This window comes from Prunus persica, chromosome G8, assembly GCF_000346465.2.
Source record: "Prunus persica cultivar Lovell chromosome G8, Prunus_persica_NCBIv2, whole genome shotgun sequence".
NCBI classification, from domain to species: domain Eukaryota; kingdom Viridiplantae; phylum Streptophyta; class Magnoliopsida; order Rosales; family Rosaceae; genus Prunus; species Prunus persica.
The window spans coordinates 13,828,296-13,843,181 of record NC_034016.1 but is presented as its reverse complement, the minus strand read 5'-3'; the positions used below and the strand labels follow the sequence as shown (position 1 = coordinate 13,843,181).

Genomic DNA, 14,886 nt, shown 5'->3' with positions numbered 1-14,886 from the left:
GCCTTGAACATTTCTGACAACTTAGAAACATAAAATAACTAATGGATTTATGATATTTCCAAACTGACAAGTGTTAAGATCAACGTACACCCTGATAATGAGAGGTGGTCATTGTATAAAGCTTGCTAAAAGCTGAATACATGACATACAGATTGATAGTTTACAAGTCAATAGTGCTTTACTTCATCGCGTGTGCCCATGTTGTATGCTTCTGTTCTGGCACGAAAAAAGGTTTATATTGCTTCAACTCATAGATTACGAGTATACAAAGGAGCTCAAGTTGATATTGTTAACTGAACCAAACTCCACACACCCACAATTGCATCTGCGTATGAGAAACAGAGGTAGCGCTATAGGGATCCAATCCAACTGACCTGCCTTTACTTTTCCACCAACTTTAAGTTTTGCTGTATCTATGGCAATCCTTCATGTCTTAGGATCTTCTCTTCTTGTCTTTGGGTTTTGAGTTCTACAGCTACACTGCTGTATCTATGGCGATCCTTAGGATCTTGCTCGACTAGATATAACTTTAGCAACTCTTTCTCTTATAAGATCGTTTGGAGGATTCATTAGGATCTTGGTTTCACCGTCAATACTTCCCATTATCATTCTAGCAAACTACAAGACATCTGAGAGAGCACATTTTTTCGGAATAAATGTGGCCATTCTTGACAAGAGGCAGGGTGCCTCCCACTCATAGCATAAAGTTGCGACCCGTGCTCTTGAAGGGAGAGAATCTGTGGAAACCCTTCCAGGCGATATTCATTGCCACTCGGCAATATCTTGTCCTTCATTGAAATCTTCTGCTGTTGGTCCATCGTCCGAAAACAGATTCACTGCAAACCTCCCCTTGTTTGTCTCACTCCACATCCATCTTGCTGGGTACAACTTCGGCAGTGTACTTTCTATATGTTTTGAACTGTGCCTGTATAAAAAGTGGTTTGCTTGCACTTGGACATTGGACAAACCACCTTACTTAACTACATATGAAACATAAATCTAATATGCCACTTTCAGGTCGTCTGCCCAAGTTCAAAAGAACAAACTTCAAGTTTCAATGAAGTTCTGAACCACGCTGTTAAAAGGTGCAGCAACTCAGATATCAGAAGGGACAATGGCAAGTCTTCTAATTTCCAGAGTGGGGCTCATTCATTTGACAAACAAAATAATCTAATTCCCATTCCGAGTATCCAACATTTCATTCCTTAACCTTTCTGCTACTTCCTTGTTTCCTTGTTTCATATAGCCACTGATAAATGCACTATAGATCTCAGAATTGGGTTTAAACCCTTTTCCCACCATCTCAGCCTGAAGCTTAAGTGCTTCTTCCAACTTCTCCTCCTCACACAACCCTCTTATCAGAAACTCATAACTCTTCTCTGTTGGACAAAAACCAAAATGTACCACTGCACCTCTCATAACCTCGAAAGCTTCTAAAACCCGACTTTCATCGCACAGCCCTCGAATCAACGAATCCATTGTTGAACCCTCAGGCCTAAAATCTTTCCTAAGCATATCCTTATACAAGAGCATTGCTGCATCAAGGTTTCCCATTTTACAGTACCCAGTAATAAGATGCTCATAAGTGGCATCGGTACTCTCTATTCCACTCAACCCCATTTCTTTGGAAAACTCTTCAGCCATTTCAATCTCTCCAACTCTGCAAAACCCACCAATCATAGTGTTGTAAGCAACAACATCAGGTTCCAGGCCCTTAGCTCTCATTTCTTCCCACACCTCCTCTGCTTCATTCATTTTCTCTTGCTCACAATAAGCTGCCATCAAAATACTATAACTATAACCATTAGGACAGCAATTCAAATCCGCCATTTGGTCCCAAATCTCCTTCACCTTCTCCACCAGACCATCCCGATAAAAACCCAACATCAATGCATTGAAAGTTTCCACATTGGGGCTAATCCTAGCAACCCTTTTCACATTATGCTCTAAAACTTCACAATCCAATCCAAATATCTCCCTATAAATCTCGTAACCAGCATACGCACCTCGACGCTGCGAAAGAAGCCGAATCAAAGCATTGCAGGTGCTCAATCCCGGGCTAATCCCGCGAGATAACAACATTCTCACTATCTGGATTGCGGGGTCGATTTTCTTTGACTCCAAACAAGCTTTGATCAGCAAATCAAACACAAAAGGTGCCGAGTCACATTGCCTGTAGGTCTTCACGAGACTCTCAAACACTTTCAAAGGCTTAGATTCATGGCTACCAATACTCTCAGACTCAGAGACCCGAATGGCGGTTCGAATAAGGTCGTAAGCTTGTGACCTCAGGCGGCCCCGAGCGAGGATGTGGATGATGGTGGAGTGGGACTGGAGGTTGTGGTTGCAGAGGGACTTGTGCTGGGTCCAGAGGAAGAAGCGGAGGGCAAGACGGGGATTGTTTTTTATGTGGAGGGCAATCTGGGAAAAGTCATTTGAGTCGAAGCCGTGTGGGTAGAGGGAGCGGAGGTAGCTCCAGCGAGTCTTGGAGCGGAGGTTGGTTATGATGGAGACGACGTCTGAGATTAGAGGGTTGGTCTGAGATGGAGTCTGATCTGACGGTGGGGAGGAGGAGAAGTGGGAGACGGAGGGGGGCCTGGGTTTTGTTGCTGGGAAAAGATTGCGTCTGAGGATTTGAAAAGCCATAAAAACCAGAGAGGACACAGAGAACAGAGAAGAAGTAGAAGAAATATGTGGGCAGTGTCAAAGGCCCATCATAGATATTGCACAAAGAGGCCCATTGAACAATTGAACAATTGCATGGGCTTCCAGGTGGGTTTTGTTGAAGGAGAGATTTTCAGATTGAAAAACATATGTAAAAAAGTCAACAAAATTTGTGTCCATCAATTTACATGTTAAAAGTATTGGGGATAGAGGAAGTCATGAATCGGGTAATTTAGGAATAGAGGAATTAAGGAATTGAATCAACTACGAATTTAAACACAGAGACCGAATGATACTTTGATTTCTTATATGTTAGTAAATGCACGGGAAATTAAAAATCAAAATAATTCAAACACTCATGTGTCAGTAATAGTAAATACATCATAAGTAAGAATTGAAATAATTCCGATACTCATTTCTGATAAGCAAGCATGTTATTAGTGTACCAAAAGAGGGAAGATGGATGTATCAAGACATGGACGTTAAAGATGAGAAGAACTCAAGAAAGAATCACATTCATATTCATTGTTCTCTTGCAAGTACAACACTTGAAGCCACTGGATATATGTATATGGCTAAACAATTACGACATAGACTACTGCAGCCGCACTTATATATATGGAATATTCCAGATGTTTCATTCTGACCAAAATAAATAAAAACAAAAGTACAACAAGAAAAAAAAGAAGAAAAAGCTAACTATAGCATCAAATTATTGGTTAACCAGAATTATTTGATTCCAATTCTTGTTCATGTTAGTCAATTTTCAGTGCTATGATTGGATGGGTGCGGTCAACCCACCCACAGCAACCAATCACATTTTGACACCATGAAATTCATGGGCTCTTTGGTCATTGAACTCATTTGTGGTGCATGCTGATGATGGCTTCTAATTAAAATTCCTTTTTAATTTTATTTGATGAATATTGATTGATTGAGAATCAGTTCTTTATGGACAATCATGGGGTAATAGGTAGGTAGTTGAAGATACAAATGGATAACATGCATGCCAAGCAATTCTCAAATACAAGCAATTGAGACTTGTCAGGTTAAAAGTAAAGATATCTAAAAAGAGAGGGAATTGGTTCCCCCACGTCATGCAATCTTCCTTGGAAGAAAACTATACCAAGCAATCTTAATTATTATTATTAATTTTTTTTTAAATGCAGAGTCATTAATTATTTAATTCCCTGTTATCTTTCGTGATGTGTGGGATAGAATTCTGTAAGTTATCCATTGCTAAGGATTTGATGATTTTGTTGATACGAAAGAGCTTTTGGAGTAAAGGTTTATTAGGGTTTTGAATACATAATGGTTGTGCTTTGAATATAATTCTAGTTAGATTGAAAGAAAAAGAAAATTATAAAAAGTTTTTAGATGCCAAATTCGTTCTATTTTACGAAATTCTAAAGTTTATGAGAAGTCCTTGATTCCTCTAGTAAATTAATCTTTCCTTAATCCTTTCTAACGTACTTAAAATATTCTTAACACATATTCGAGCTAAAAATAGTTGTAAATTCTAGAGCTATTGAAAATTAAACTAATTTGGTCTTCCGGAAATTTAAAATCCGAGTTTAATTAAGAATAATTCGCAGCAAATTTTTCGAGTAATATCCAAAATTTCAATAACAATTAAGTATAAAAATGTTCGGATGAAATTTATTGCATGTTTCTTTGCACGTGATCATACTACCGTAGTATTCTATAATATGCATCCTTCCATAAATGTAAGAAATTCAGAGCCACTAATTGTCAAATAGTATATAGGGGACAATAATTAATTGAATAATATATTTATTTTCCTTTCATTTTCCACTTTTCACTTTTAGGCACTTCCCTTTAGAATTTTGTATACGTAATTTACTAGAGGAGAGGACAAAAGGATATAATATAAAGTGAAAAATTCGTATATATTCTCTTTTGACAAGACCTAAATCATGTTCTTTATGTCTGCCCTTTCGCCTCTAGACTCGGTGATTCTCATGCACACTCAAGAACTCCCACCATCCCAAAGCATAATTCCCTCCAATTGCTTCAATGACAAGCTAACATCAGTATTAATTTACACACAATCACAATTGAACACCCTCTCCCTTTATATATTTCCCGTTTAATTTCTTTACTACAAGTCACAAAAAATTTCAGCTTATAGCTATCCAAAAGCCATGAAATACAATGAGATATCCCACTTCAGCCACCCCCAACACAAGCTCAAGTTTGAGTACACAGAAATCCCATTCAAGTGTGATGGATGCAAGGAGGTAGGCATAGGCTCGCGCTACAAGTGCGCCATGTGCGATTTCGATCTCCACATGCATTGTGCCATGCCTTCCCCTTCTATCTTCCACCCTTTCTACACCAAGTGCTCTTTTCAATTCTTCTCGAGGCCACCGGGGAATAATCCTCGATTTTGCAATGCATGTGAGAAAGATATTACCGGATTCACATACCACTGCACGTCCTGTGGGTTCGACCTTCATCCGTGTTGCGCGAAGCTCCCCATGGTGCTCAACGACGGCGAGGTCAAGCTCTATCTGTATCGGAAGGTGAGCAGCTCTTGTCATAAATGTGGGCGTAAAGGGCGTAGTTGGAGTTATAGGTCAAAATGTAAGAAGTATAATTTGCATGTGGCATGTGTTAAGGAAATGCTTGTGGAAACTTGGCATGAGTTTTTGGGGTCACATGGGAATAAAAATACCACTAGGAGATTGGAGATGACTAGAATTCCTAGCCTTAAAAATACGCTCCAAACTCATCATCATAAGAGCAAAGGTAAAGTGAAGAAGTGCTGTGAGATAGCTGGATTGGCTGTGCAATTTGTGATATCAGCTGTGTTGGGTGATCCAACGACTCTGATTGCTGGGGTGATTGGGTCGTTAATGTCGCGAGCCTGATGAGTGGTTGATGATGGGTTCAGAAGATGTTGGATAAAAGGTACTCCATGATCCTGTAATGTTAATAAATTCTAGTACACTTTACTTGCAACTTTATGTTTGTAAAAATTGAAAATGTAGGGATAAAGGTTCCTTTTGTACATATTGAACTTGATTAACCAATGATAAATTGTGATCTCTATTGTAGATATAAGGTTACAGCTAGTTGATGAAGGTAGTATGCTCACCCATTTGCTTTTGAATTCGAATTTTTCTGCCCTCGTAAATTAGAGTAATTTAAAAAATTCGTCTTGTTAAAAGAAAGAATACGATCTCAATTTGATGGGTCAGAATATATTGGGTAGTTACACAAATAGTTAGTTTTATTTTATTTATTTTTTGATACAAAGACTTTCTTCAATGAGATTTGAACTTATGACTTCCTTCACACCTTCGCATAATTAAGGGTCTATTTGGAACTATTTTTAGAGTTGTTAAAAACTATTTCAGAAAACCAAAACCAAAACCAAAAACGCTTTTGATAATATTTAATAGAATTTTTTTAAAAGTGCTTTCTGAATTATTCTTGAGGGAGAGATGAAGCACTTCCAAATGTGTTTTTTTATTTGAAAAAGACACATTTTGGCCCTCTTGATACCCCAAGCTTTTGAAAGAAACATTGTGTCCTTGGGCTTATTCCTCACATTTACATTTACACGGTTTGGGCACACCCACCCACCACCTAGGGGTGGGCACGGTCTGGATTGGTTCGGTTTTACTCTCAAACCACAGCTGAACCAATAAGAAAATAACGGTCCAATTTGGTTCGGATTAGCCTAAAATCATAATGGAAACCGAACCAATCCAAACCACTTGTAATCGGTTTGGTTCGGATTGGTTTGGATTGGTTCGGCCGGTTTGTGCCTAACACAAAACCATGCATTTTTCAACCTGCTCTTACATTATAATGCTAACATTTTGCCATTATATCATTCCATTCCATTCCATCAAAGGCTAATACAACATCATTCCATTTATTCAAAGGTTGTCCAATGTCTAGCATGCATCTAAGTTCACAATTTCCATCAAAACAAACATATACAAAATTTGCATTAACCAAGTAGCATTAAATTTACTCATTGCATTCATCACAATACAAACAAATGAAAAGCTTTTATCACAGAGAGGTAAATACTTTTATCACAGAGGTGGAGTTTGAATGCGTATGAAATTATGAAATGGACCCATTAATTAAGATAGATAGAGTAAGAAGAGCCACACAACACAAAGAGCAAACACACATAGTAGAGATAGAAAAAGAGGGAAATACAAGCACACACAAATAACTGGGATATGCAAATTAGAAGATCAAAACGTGCACCAACATTCAGATACGCGGACTCACAAAACGCACACAAACCTTGCCACATGTAAACTAAATTAAATAAATAATAAATTGATTTATAATCGGTCCGGTTCGGTTTAGGACAGTTTTTAAAACTCTCAAACCACAGCTGAACCAAACCTAACCGGTTCGGTTCGGTTTTTCAAAATGTTAACTTTTTCTTTGGTCAAAACCAAACCAAACCAATCCAATATAATCGGTTCGGCCGGATTGACCGGATCGGCCGGATTGATGCCCACCCCTACCACCACCCCAAAATAGTATTATGGCAGAATTGTCTATTTTTGAACAGACCAATGTCATTTAAGTAAAAGTTAGTCAAATTTGAAATTGTTTAACCATTGATTTGATGTTCATATTCATTTTTTATATTCAAATTCATTTCTGTATTTATGAAATGACAATTGTGTACCTAATATCTTTTAAACTTTTACCACAAAGGATCCCTTTTAAGAGAAAGTTGCAAACTAAATGATTCGGATTTTATCGTAAACTGAATGATCCCTTTAACAATGTTGCCCTTACTTTTTCTCTTTCAAAAACAGAAATTGGAGTTTATACTTTCAGGTTTCTGATTATAGAATATTACAGTAGTACTGGTACGTGGTACATTTTATATACATGTTATAATATAAATGGATATTTATTGATATTATTTCCTAAAATGGAAAAAAATAAACTCTTTCATTCACCCATATTATAACACGTATACAAGATGTATCACATAACTATACTATCGTAGTATTTTATCTATATATATAAAGCAAAAGGCAGAGAATGGTGAAACATTCAAAATACCAGAAAATGCCCTTGGTTAATGCAAACATTAAGAATTCAAATTATTAATTAAATGAGGATAATATGGTAAATTCACATTTTTTCATATTTAAAAAAATTAAAAGAAAAAGAAAAAGCAAATAATGAATCCTATTTTATGGAACACAACTACCCATTATCTTTTTTAATTCTAAAATAAATTTACTTATTTTTTTTAAAAAACCTCTCGCAAGCGCGGAAGCGCGTGCAGAGAGGCTAGTAATTTCTTATAGCAGTGCATGTCTTGCAGTTGTAGCTAAATTCCCAATTAATAGACACTTCTATTGTGCTACAAATAATTCATATCACTCATCAATTTTCTTATTAAGTCACTTCTCTGAACCAATTGAAACATGTTTTAGTTATGCTCACAATTAAATTACACCAAAATGCCAAATCCAAACAAGAAAACGGCGACCGATTCCAAGTTGAAACAAAAGTTAAGAAAAATACATTAAAATACATGTTCCATCACTTCATCGTTAATTAAGCAATTAATTATTCGATTAAATCAACAAAAACAAACGCGTAAATCTTCCTTTAATTAACCCCTCCAAAGTCCTCAGCCAAAATGAAACCATTAACTAATGGGCATTTGCAGCTCAAGCGACTCAGCCTCTGTGTCTGTTGTCACAGCCAAGGTGATTCTCCAGGACGGGCAGCTTCAAGAATTCTCAAACCCAGTTAAGGTCTCGCACGTGCTTCAAAAGAGTCCCACGTGCTTCATATGCGACTCCGACGACATGGATTTTGGAGGCTTTGTTAGGGCCGTGAATGGGGACGAAGAGCTTCAGCTCGGTCAGCTTTATTTTGTGTTGCCGTTGAGCTGGCTGAGCAGGCCGCTTCGAGCCGAGCAGATGGCTGCTTTGGCTGTTAGGGCAAGCTTGGCACTTGGAAATACGAGGCGGAGGAAGCGATGTTTTGGGCGTGGACGTAAAAGAGTCAATCAAGTTGTGTTTACTATTAAGAAGAAGGATGAGCCTAGCCCGATGGTGGCCATGGGCAGTTATGGTGGCGGCCCGAGCGTCGCTAGAAGTGGAGAAGTTGTGAGGAAAAGGAGAGGGAGAGGCCGCGGGCGGCGCGGTCATGGCGGTGGTAATGGAGGAGGTGGTGGCTTTGTGACAAGGTTGAGTGTGATTTTAGAGGATGATGATATGATGGAGGGGGCATGATATGATTGTGTTGTTTATTGGAAATGTACTTTATATATTAATCAGTTCCTTGGTTATGTTCGTTTTTCACATGGACATAGAGGATTTGATTTTGATTGAATCAAATTAAATTATAATCAGAATTTGATCACCTTTTTTCGGGTAGATTGATCACATTTTTGTTTTCAAGGGATTAAGTTTTTCTTCTTGTTGTAATGGCTGGCATTGACAGTAACGTTCTAGGATAGATTTCCAAAGCGTAAAGTACTCATGGCGTAATAGAAGTACTGAAGGCAGCTAAGAAACTTAAAATAGAAACTTCAAAATTTGTTGGATCTGTGTAATGACCCCAAATCAAAAGATCTAATGAGAAAAACATTACAAATTTATCAAAAGATCTAATGAGAAAAACATTACAAATTTACGACATGCAATCGAAGTTTTGAAGAGAAAAAAAGCTGTATTTAATTGATAAAGAATAGATTACAAAACAATCACCGCATGCTCTATGATATCACGCGGGTCTTGAAATCAAGATGATGCATTATCAAGAATTAAGGCAAAACTAGTTAGTCTATGAACCATATCATCAGTTTTCCGAAAAACATGACTAAAAGGAGTACCCAAAAATTAAGACAATAGGCTCTAGTACTATTTGATGTTTTTATTTTATTTTATTTTAATACTTTAATATTTGACAAAAATCCTACACTAATAATCCTGTTTGAAAGCTTTTCCCAAACATCTTCCACTGGTAGCTACTCGCTAATTAACCTGTAAATCTTTGTGACTCAAAAGGTGGGACATAAGATATGCATGGGACTCATATCGTAATACTATGACCCATCGACGTGAGAGAGATGAAAAAACATTGAAAAAACAATAATTTGTCTTCTAATAAGGTCATTAAATAAGATTTGTAATTATGACCTATCTTAGTCATTCGATCATATATATAAATTGACAACTAAACACTGTGTTGATAAAAGTAAGAGAGACATGTCAATCGTGAATATTTTTTTTTCTAATTTATCGTATGAGAGATCCTTACACAATTTAACTTATAGGTATACTTAGTTGAAATATTTGAAGAACTAAATTTTATGAAGAGATATATCTGTGTTTTGAATTGTAAAGGAGCCATTGTTTCTCTAGGAAAGGTTATGGGTTCGAGTTCTAACATCTATATATATAGTGTGTGTGAGTTTAGTATGTTATCGTTTCTTTTTAATTATTAATACTAGTCAAGATGAAACCAAAACAAAAAATAATAATTTGAAGATGAATCCAAGGGCTAGCTTTGGCAAGTTGGTGGTTTGAGACACGCTTTTGGTAGCTCTAGAATTCTAGTCGTGGTTGCAATGAAAAGAACTACGAATAAATGGCACATCGATTGATGAGTTGCAGAAGAATGAGAGAAGCAGCCAAAGGAGAAAACGACATTAGCATGAAGCTCCCAAATAATTCTACATCTTTTGGGTTCCAAAAGTAAAAAGAACGTGAAAGAATCATTTGAAAAAGAAAAAACACGCACACAATCAATCCAGAAGGCCAAACAAGGACTAGTTATTTGTTATAGTCTCCGTTTTGACCTTGACGCTTCCTTGAAAAAGAAACCGTACACCAACGGTCTGCGGTCTACCAACGGCAACGCAAAAATACCATGTGAACGATTACGACCGCAAAACAATATGAATTTCAATCCAATTAATTATTTAATTAATTATATGTTAATACAAATTATTTAATTAATTAAATATGGGCATATGCTTTATCCTAATCTGAAGCCTTGTAGATGCCAACCTGGCTTTTAAAAAAAATATATTTTCTTGTACCCTAAACAACACTCATGTTTTTCATTATACAATTCTCTAAATTCTTTGTAATATGGTAGTCTGCAAGTACTCTTTTTATATTGAGGATATATATATTTTTTTCTATGTAAACATGGTTTTAGTATTGCAACATAACATGTTGGATATTTGACAAAATATACCGCACTTTTGTCATTTTATAAATATTTTTAGATACGCGAATCTTTCGAGGTATGATTTTTATTTTCTGTCACATCCGCTTTTAATCTCCATAATATGATTATGGTTATGAAAGCAATAGGAGCTCTCGGGTTTAATTAATCTGTTAAAACATCAGAATATTTCTGGTTGATCCTGTTATCAAACATAGAATATCAACATCAACGACAATTGCCACCATCAAGGGAAGCCAATAGGCTTAAGGTTGAGTTAGACATTGACAGATCTGGTAATTAGCCTTGCTCCGGCCAGCGACCTAGTATCACTAGCTAGTCATACAAACTAGTGGTACACAATAGTGATGACTATTCTAGAAGATTTTTCTGTTGGATTTGGGGGTTCTAAAATTATTAGGATATGCCCCCGACACTAGTACTATTTCATTATAGATTATGTATATAGAGAAAAATTATTCGTAATTTAAGACGAGTTGTAAATTCAAACATACATTATAGATACGAAATACATAGACAAATTACTTACGAGTAATTGCATGTATTGAAATTTAATTAGTACTCTGTTTTTTTTATTCATAATAATTTATCTATAAGACTTGTACTTGACTCGAAGAGATAATGTAAAGCATAAAGTAATAATGTCAGGCTGAACCCTATATATTTTCAAACACATCCCACTCTCTTCCCCATCCCATCTCCTACGCGGTTTAACTAATTATAGCATTGATGTTGGGTCAACCATGGCTCCACATCTATGCTTCTATCTCCCTCTATAAATAACAACCCTCTCTTCCACCCAACACAGTGTCCTTAATTTCCTTTAAATTCAATCTCTCTCTATAAAAATAAGCACAACCCTCTTCCCCGTATTTAGTTCCCAACACAAACAAAACTCTCTCTCTCTCTCTCTCTCTCTCTCTCATGGGTAACATTTGTGCATCTTCTCAATTCATAAGTGAGGGTGCAAAGCTCATAAGGCCATCCACAACCAAGATCGTTCACTTGGATGGGGGGCTACAAGAGCTTAGGCGCCCAGTTGTATCAAGCCACATCCTCTCCCAAAACCCCAACTGCTTCCTCTGCACCTCAGAGTCCATGTACGTAGGCTCATGTGCTCCTCAAGTTCCTAAAGATGAAGAGCTCCAGCTGGGTCAAATCTACTTCGTCATGCCACTTTCTCAGTCGAAGTCGCCGTTGTCTCTCCAAGACTTGTGTTCTCTGGCCATCAAGGCCAGCGCAGCCCTAGCCAACCATTCAGAGGCAGCACATCTTGTTTCATCAAAAAGGCCACCGACTGGCGTTGACATGGTTGGCATGAGCTCCAAGGAGGGGCGAGGCAACCAAAGAATTGAGCTCTAATTTTAATTTGCAGCCAATAGAAGTGCATATTGCCACATGGTAGATAGCTAGGCATGTATCTTTGGACTTTTAGCCGTTGTTTTTAGAGAATGATGGGAAAACAAGAGAGTCTATAAAGCCCAAGAATATTACAAGAGATTATTATATTTTGTAACAAAACAAAATATAGAAAGCGAACTTCTTATTCTTTGCACTTTTCTTGTTCTGTTTATACTTTGACAGTGCTATATGTAGCTCCTTGCTATTACTTAGTTATGAAAGACCCCTTTCTCTAGATAACAACTATATTGTGATATTGCGCATTTGATTTCAATTATGAGTGTCGCATTTCTAGATGAGACTTGTAAAATACAATATGATGAACTGTTGTCCAATTAAATAAGCCAACAATCTCAATATTTATGAGTTCACCAAACGCCCAATTTAATTGAAATATATCAGTCGTCCAATCCAAGTGACCAACTGTGAATGTCTGGAAGTTGACATTAACTGTTTTTGTTCTTCGTATTTATTGAAAGATATAAAGACCACCCTTTACATACTAGAATATGTAGTAATCCTATTAAGTGAATTACTTTTATGTATTCCCTCAACTAATGTACTCTGCCTCCTTTTTAAAAGTTTACAAAGTATGGGAAAATTTCAGTGCTAATTAAGGTATTACTCTTGTCTTCACTCAATTTTTGTTCTGCTCATTCTTTGAACCAAAGAAAATACTTTATACAAAAATTTATGGAGACCAAACAAGCAAATACTCAATTAAATTCAAGAAAAAATTTGGAGAAAAACAAGCATCTACAATTTTGAGTAATGTGGAGGCCAAGTAACCAAGGGCGGAACTACGTTTGGGTTAGGATGGGCTCCAACCTAGTACTGTGTTTAGAGAACAGGCTTAAGGGGCTTCATTATACAAGCCAAATCTATTAAATGAAAAATCAGCACATCATCTATGTAGAAATGAGCTTACCTCCATGTACTAATCAAGAGTCATTCTATAGTGAGGGCCTTATATATGGCTCTTAGGTGAAACCTTGTCTCTTAACCGTTGGATAAAATTAATTAGCCGTTTAATCAAATTGTTTAGTCTGATTCAACTGTTAAGAGATAGGGCCTCACCTAAAGTACATATATAAGGCTCTCACTATAGAATTCTTGAATTAATCAAGCATACTCCCTTCCCAATCATTGGATTGACTTAGGAATCCCTATTTCGAGAACCATCGAATGAACCAGACTCCAGTCTTTTAACACAATTACCCAAATAATGCTTTTTTTTTGTTTTTCTGGTTTACCCTTGAAAAAATTTCTGATTTCACCGTTACAAGTAACTATATATCTTTCTATGGTAAAGAGAAATTTTTTTTAACATGTATATATCATTTATAATATATGATATTTCAACATATAATATATTACTATTTGTATGACGAAATGTGATTTAGGTAAGGTACGTTCTCCAAAAGCAAATAATATGGACGTGACAAGCCGCCCCCACATCTGCCTTTTATAAAATGATAGAATATAAATTTTTTGTCTTTGACTTTGAAAAAATCAAATCGCCCATTAATTTTGATGTTATATGTCACTTCAGATATGTTCTTTCTGATTAAATATAAGTTTATTTCTTCTGTAGGTGACACAGAATGAAGTGGCATACAATCGCATGTGCACTATTATTGACTTTGATTTGATATCATACAAGCTGTGAACATGTTATACTTTTGTAAAACATGTGCCAGTTCAAAATATTTTCATTCTTTTAGTTTTCATTCAAAATGTTTTGATTCTTTTGATTTTTTGATTTTTTTTTTATTTTTACTTTCCTCTAGAATTGCCGTCAGCAAACACACAAACAAAGCATAAGTGGGTAAAGTTCCAGTCCTGTACTAATTTCTGAAACCAGGGTATGCCAACGTCAAATTAAAACCAGCACTTTAGAGCACAAGGGACTTGACAATTTGGTATGGTTTTTGTTTATACAATATCTAATCAAGCAATCTAGAGGCTATGTCAAAATTTTCATATTGGAATATTATAAGAAGTGAAGACTCCCCCTTACTTATAAAAAGAGACCACTCGCTACTTAGAAGGGGTTCTTACTCTCTCTCTCTCTCTCTCTCTCATTTTCTTTATCTTTGGGTCCTACCCCTTGTACGATGTAAACACATATTATTAGGGTGAGAATATACTTCTCTGTGAACGTAACCCATTTATTAAGGTGAATGAAGACCCTAGCCTTCACACACCTCGCATCTCTAAGTTGGACTCAATATTAACCGTTCATTTTTGAGCATCAACAATTTTGATCCAAATTGAGTTTACAATTTGTATAGATGTGGAGCATATGTGATAAGATCACTGATGATGCTTTAGTCATCCATATCCTCAATGGCGTGGCCCCAAGTTTAAAGAACTTGTTCTAAAGTCACTAACCTATTGGATGTAGTCAAAATTTGATAAGTACCTAACCTATTGGGATGGTTAAATTGAATTTTGCCAGAGTTGGGCAAGCAGCAAAGTTTATTCTTAGATTTATAAAGATTTTGGTACAACCTTCCGCAGTCAAATTAGTGGGTTGAGAAAGCCTGGATTCAAATTATCTCGAGCCCAATCTAGCTCAAGTTAGCC

At 36.5% G+C, this 14,886-nt stretch overlaps 4 protein-coding genes across 4 annotated transcripts; 3 read left to right on the top strand and 1 right to left on the bottom strand.

Moving 5' to 3' along the window:
• Positions 27–2,887, bottom strand: LOC18766636 (pentatricopeptide repeat-containing protein At2g15980). The gene has a single exon (XM_007199742.2). The coding sequence runs from the start codon at positions 2,644–2,646 to the stop codon at positions 1,171–1,173; it is 1,476 nt and encodes a 491-aa protein (XP_007199804.1). The 5' UTR covers positions 2,647–2,887; the 3' UTR covers positions 27–1,170.
• Positions 4,760–5,798, top strand: LOC18767902. The gene has a single exon (XM_020569646.1). The coding sequence runs from the start codon at positions 4,830–4,832 to the stop codon at positions 5,556–5,558; it is 729 nt and encodes a 242-aa protein (XP_020425235.1). The 5' UTR covers positions 4,760–4,829; the 3' UTR covers positions 5,559–5,798.
• LOC18768896 lies at positions 8,004–9,168 on the top strand. Its single transcript, XM_020570782.1, has one exon. It carries the CDS (start codon positions 8,346–8,348, stop codon positions 8,928–8,930), a length of 585 nt encoding a protein of 194 aa, XP_020426371.1. The 5' UTR covers positions 8,004–8,345; the 3' UTR covers positions 8,931–9,168.
• Positions 11,821–12,258, top strand: LOC18767295. Its single transcript, XM_007199031.1, has one exon. The coding sequence runs from the start codon at positions 11,821–11,823 to the stop codon at positions 12,256–12,258; it is 438 nt and encodes a 145-aa protein (XP_007199093.1).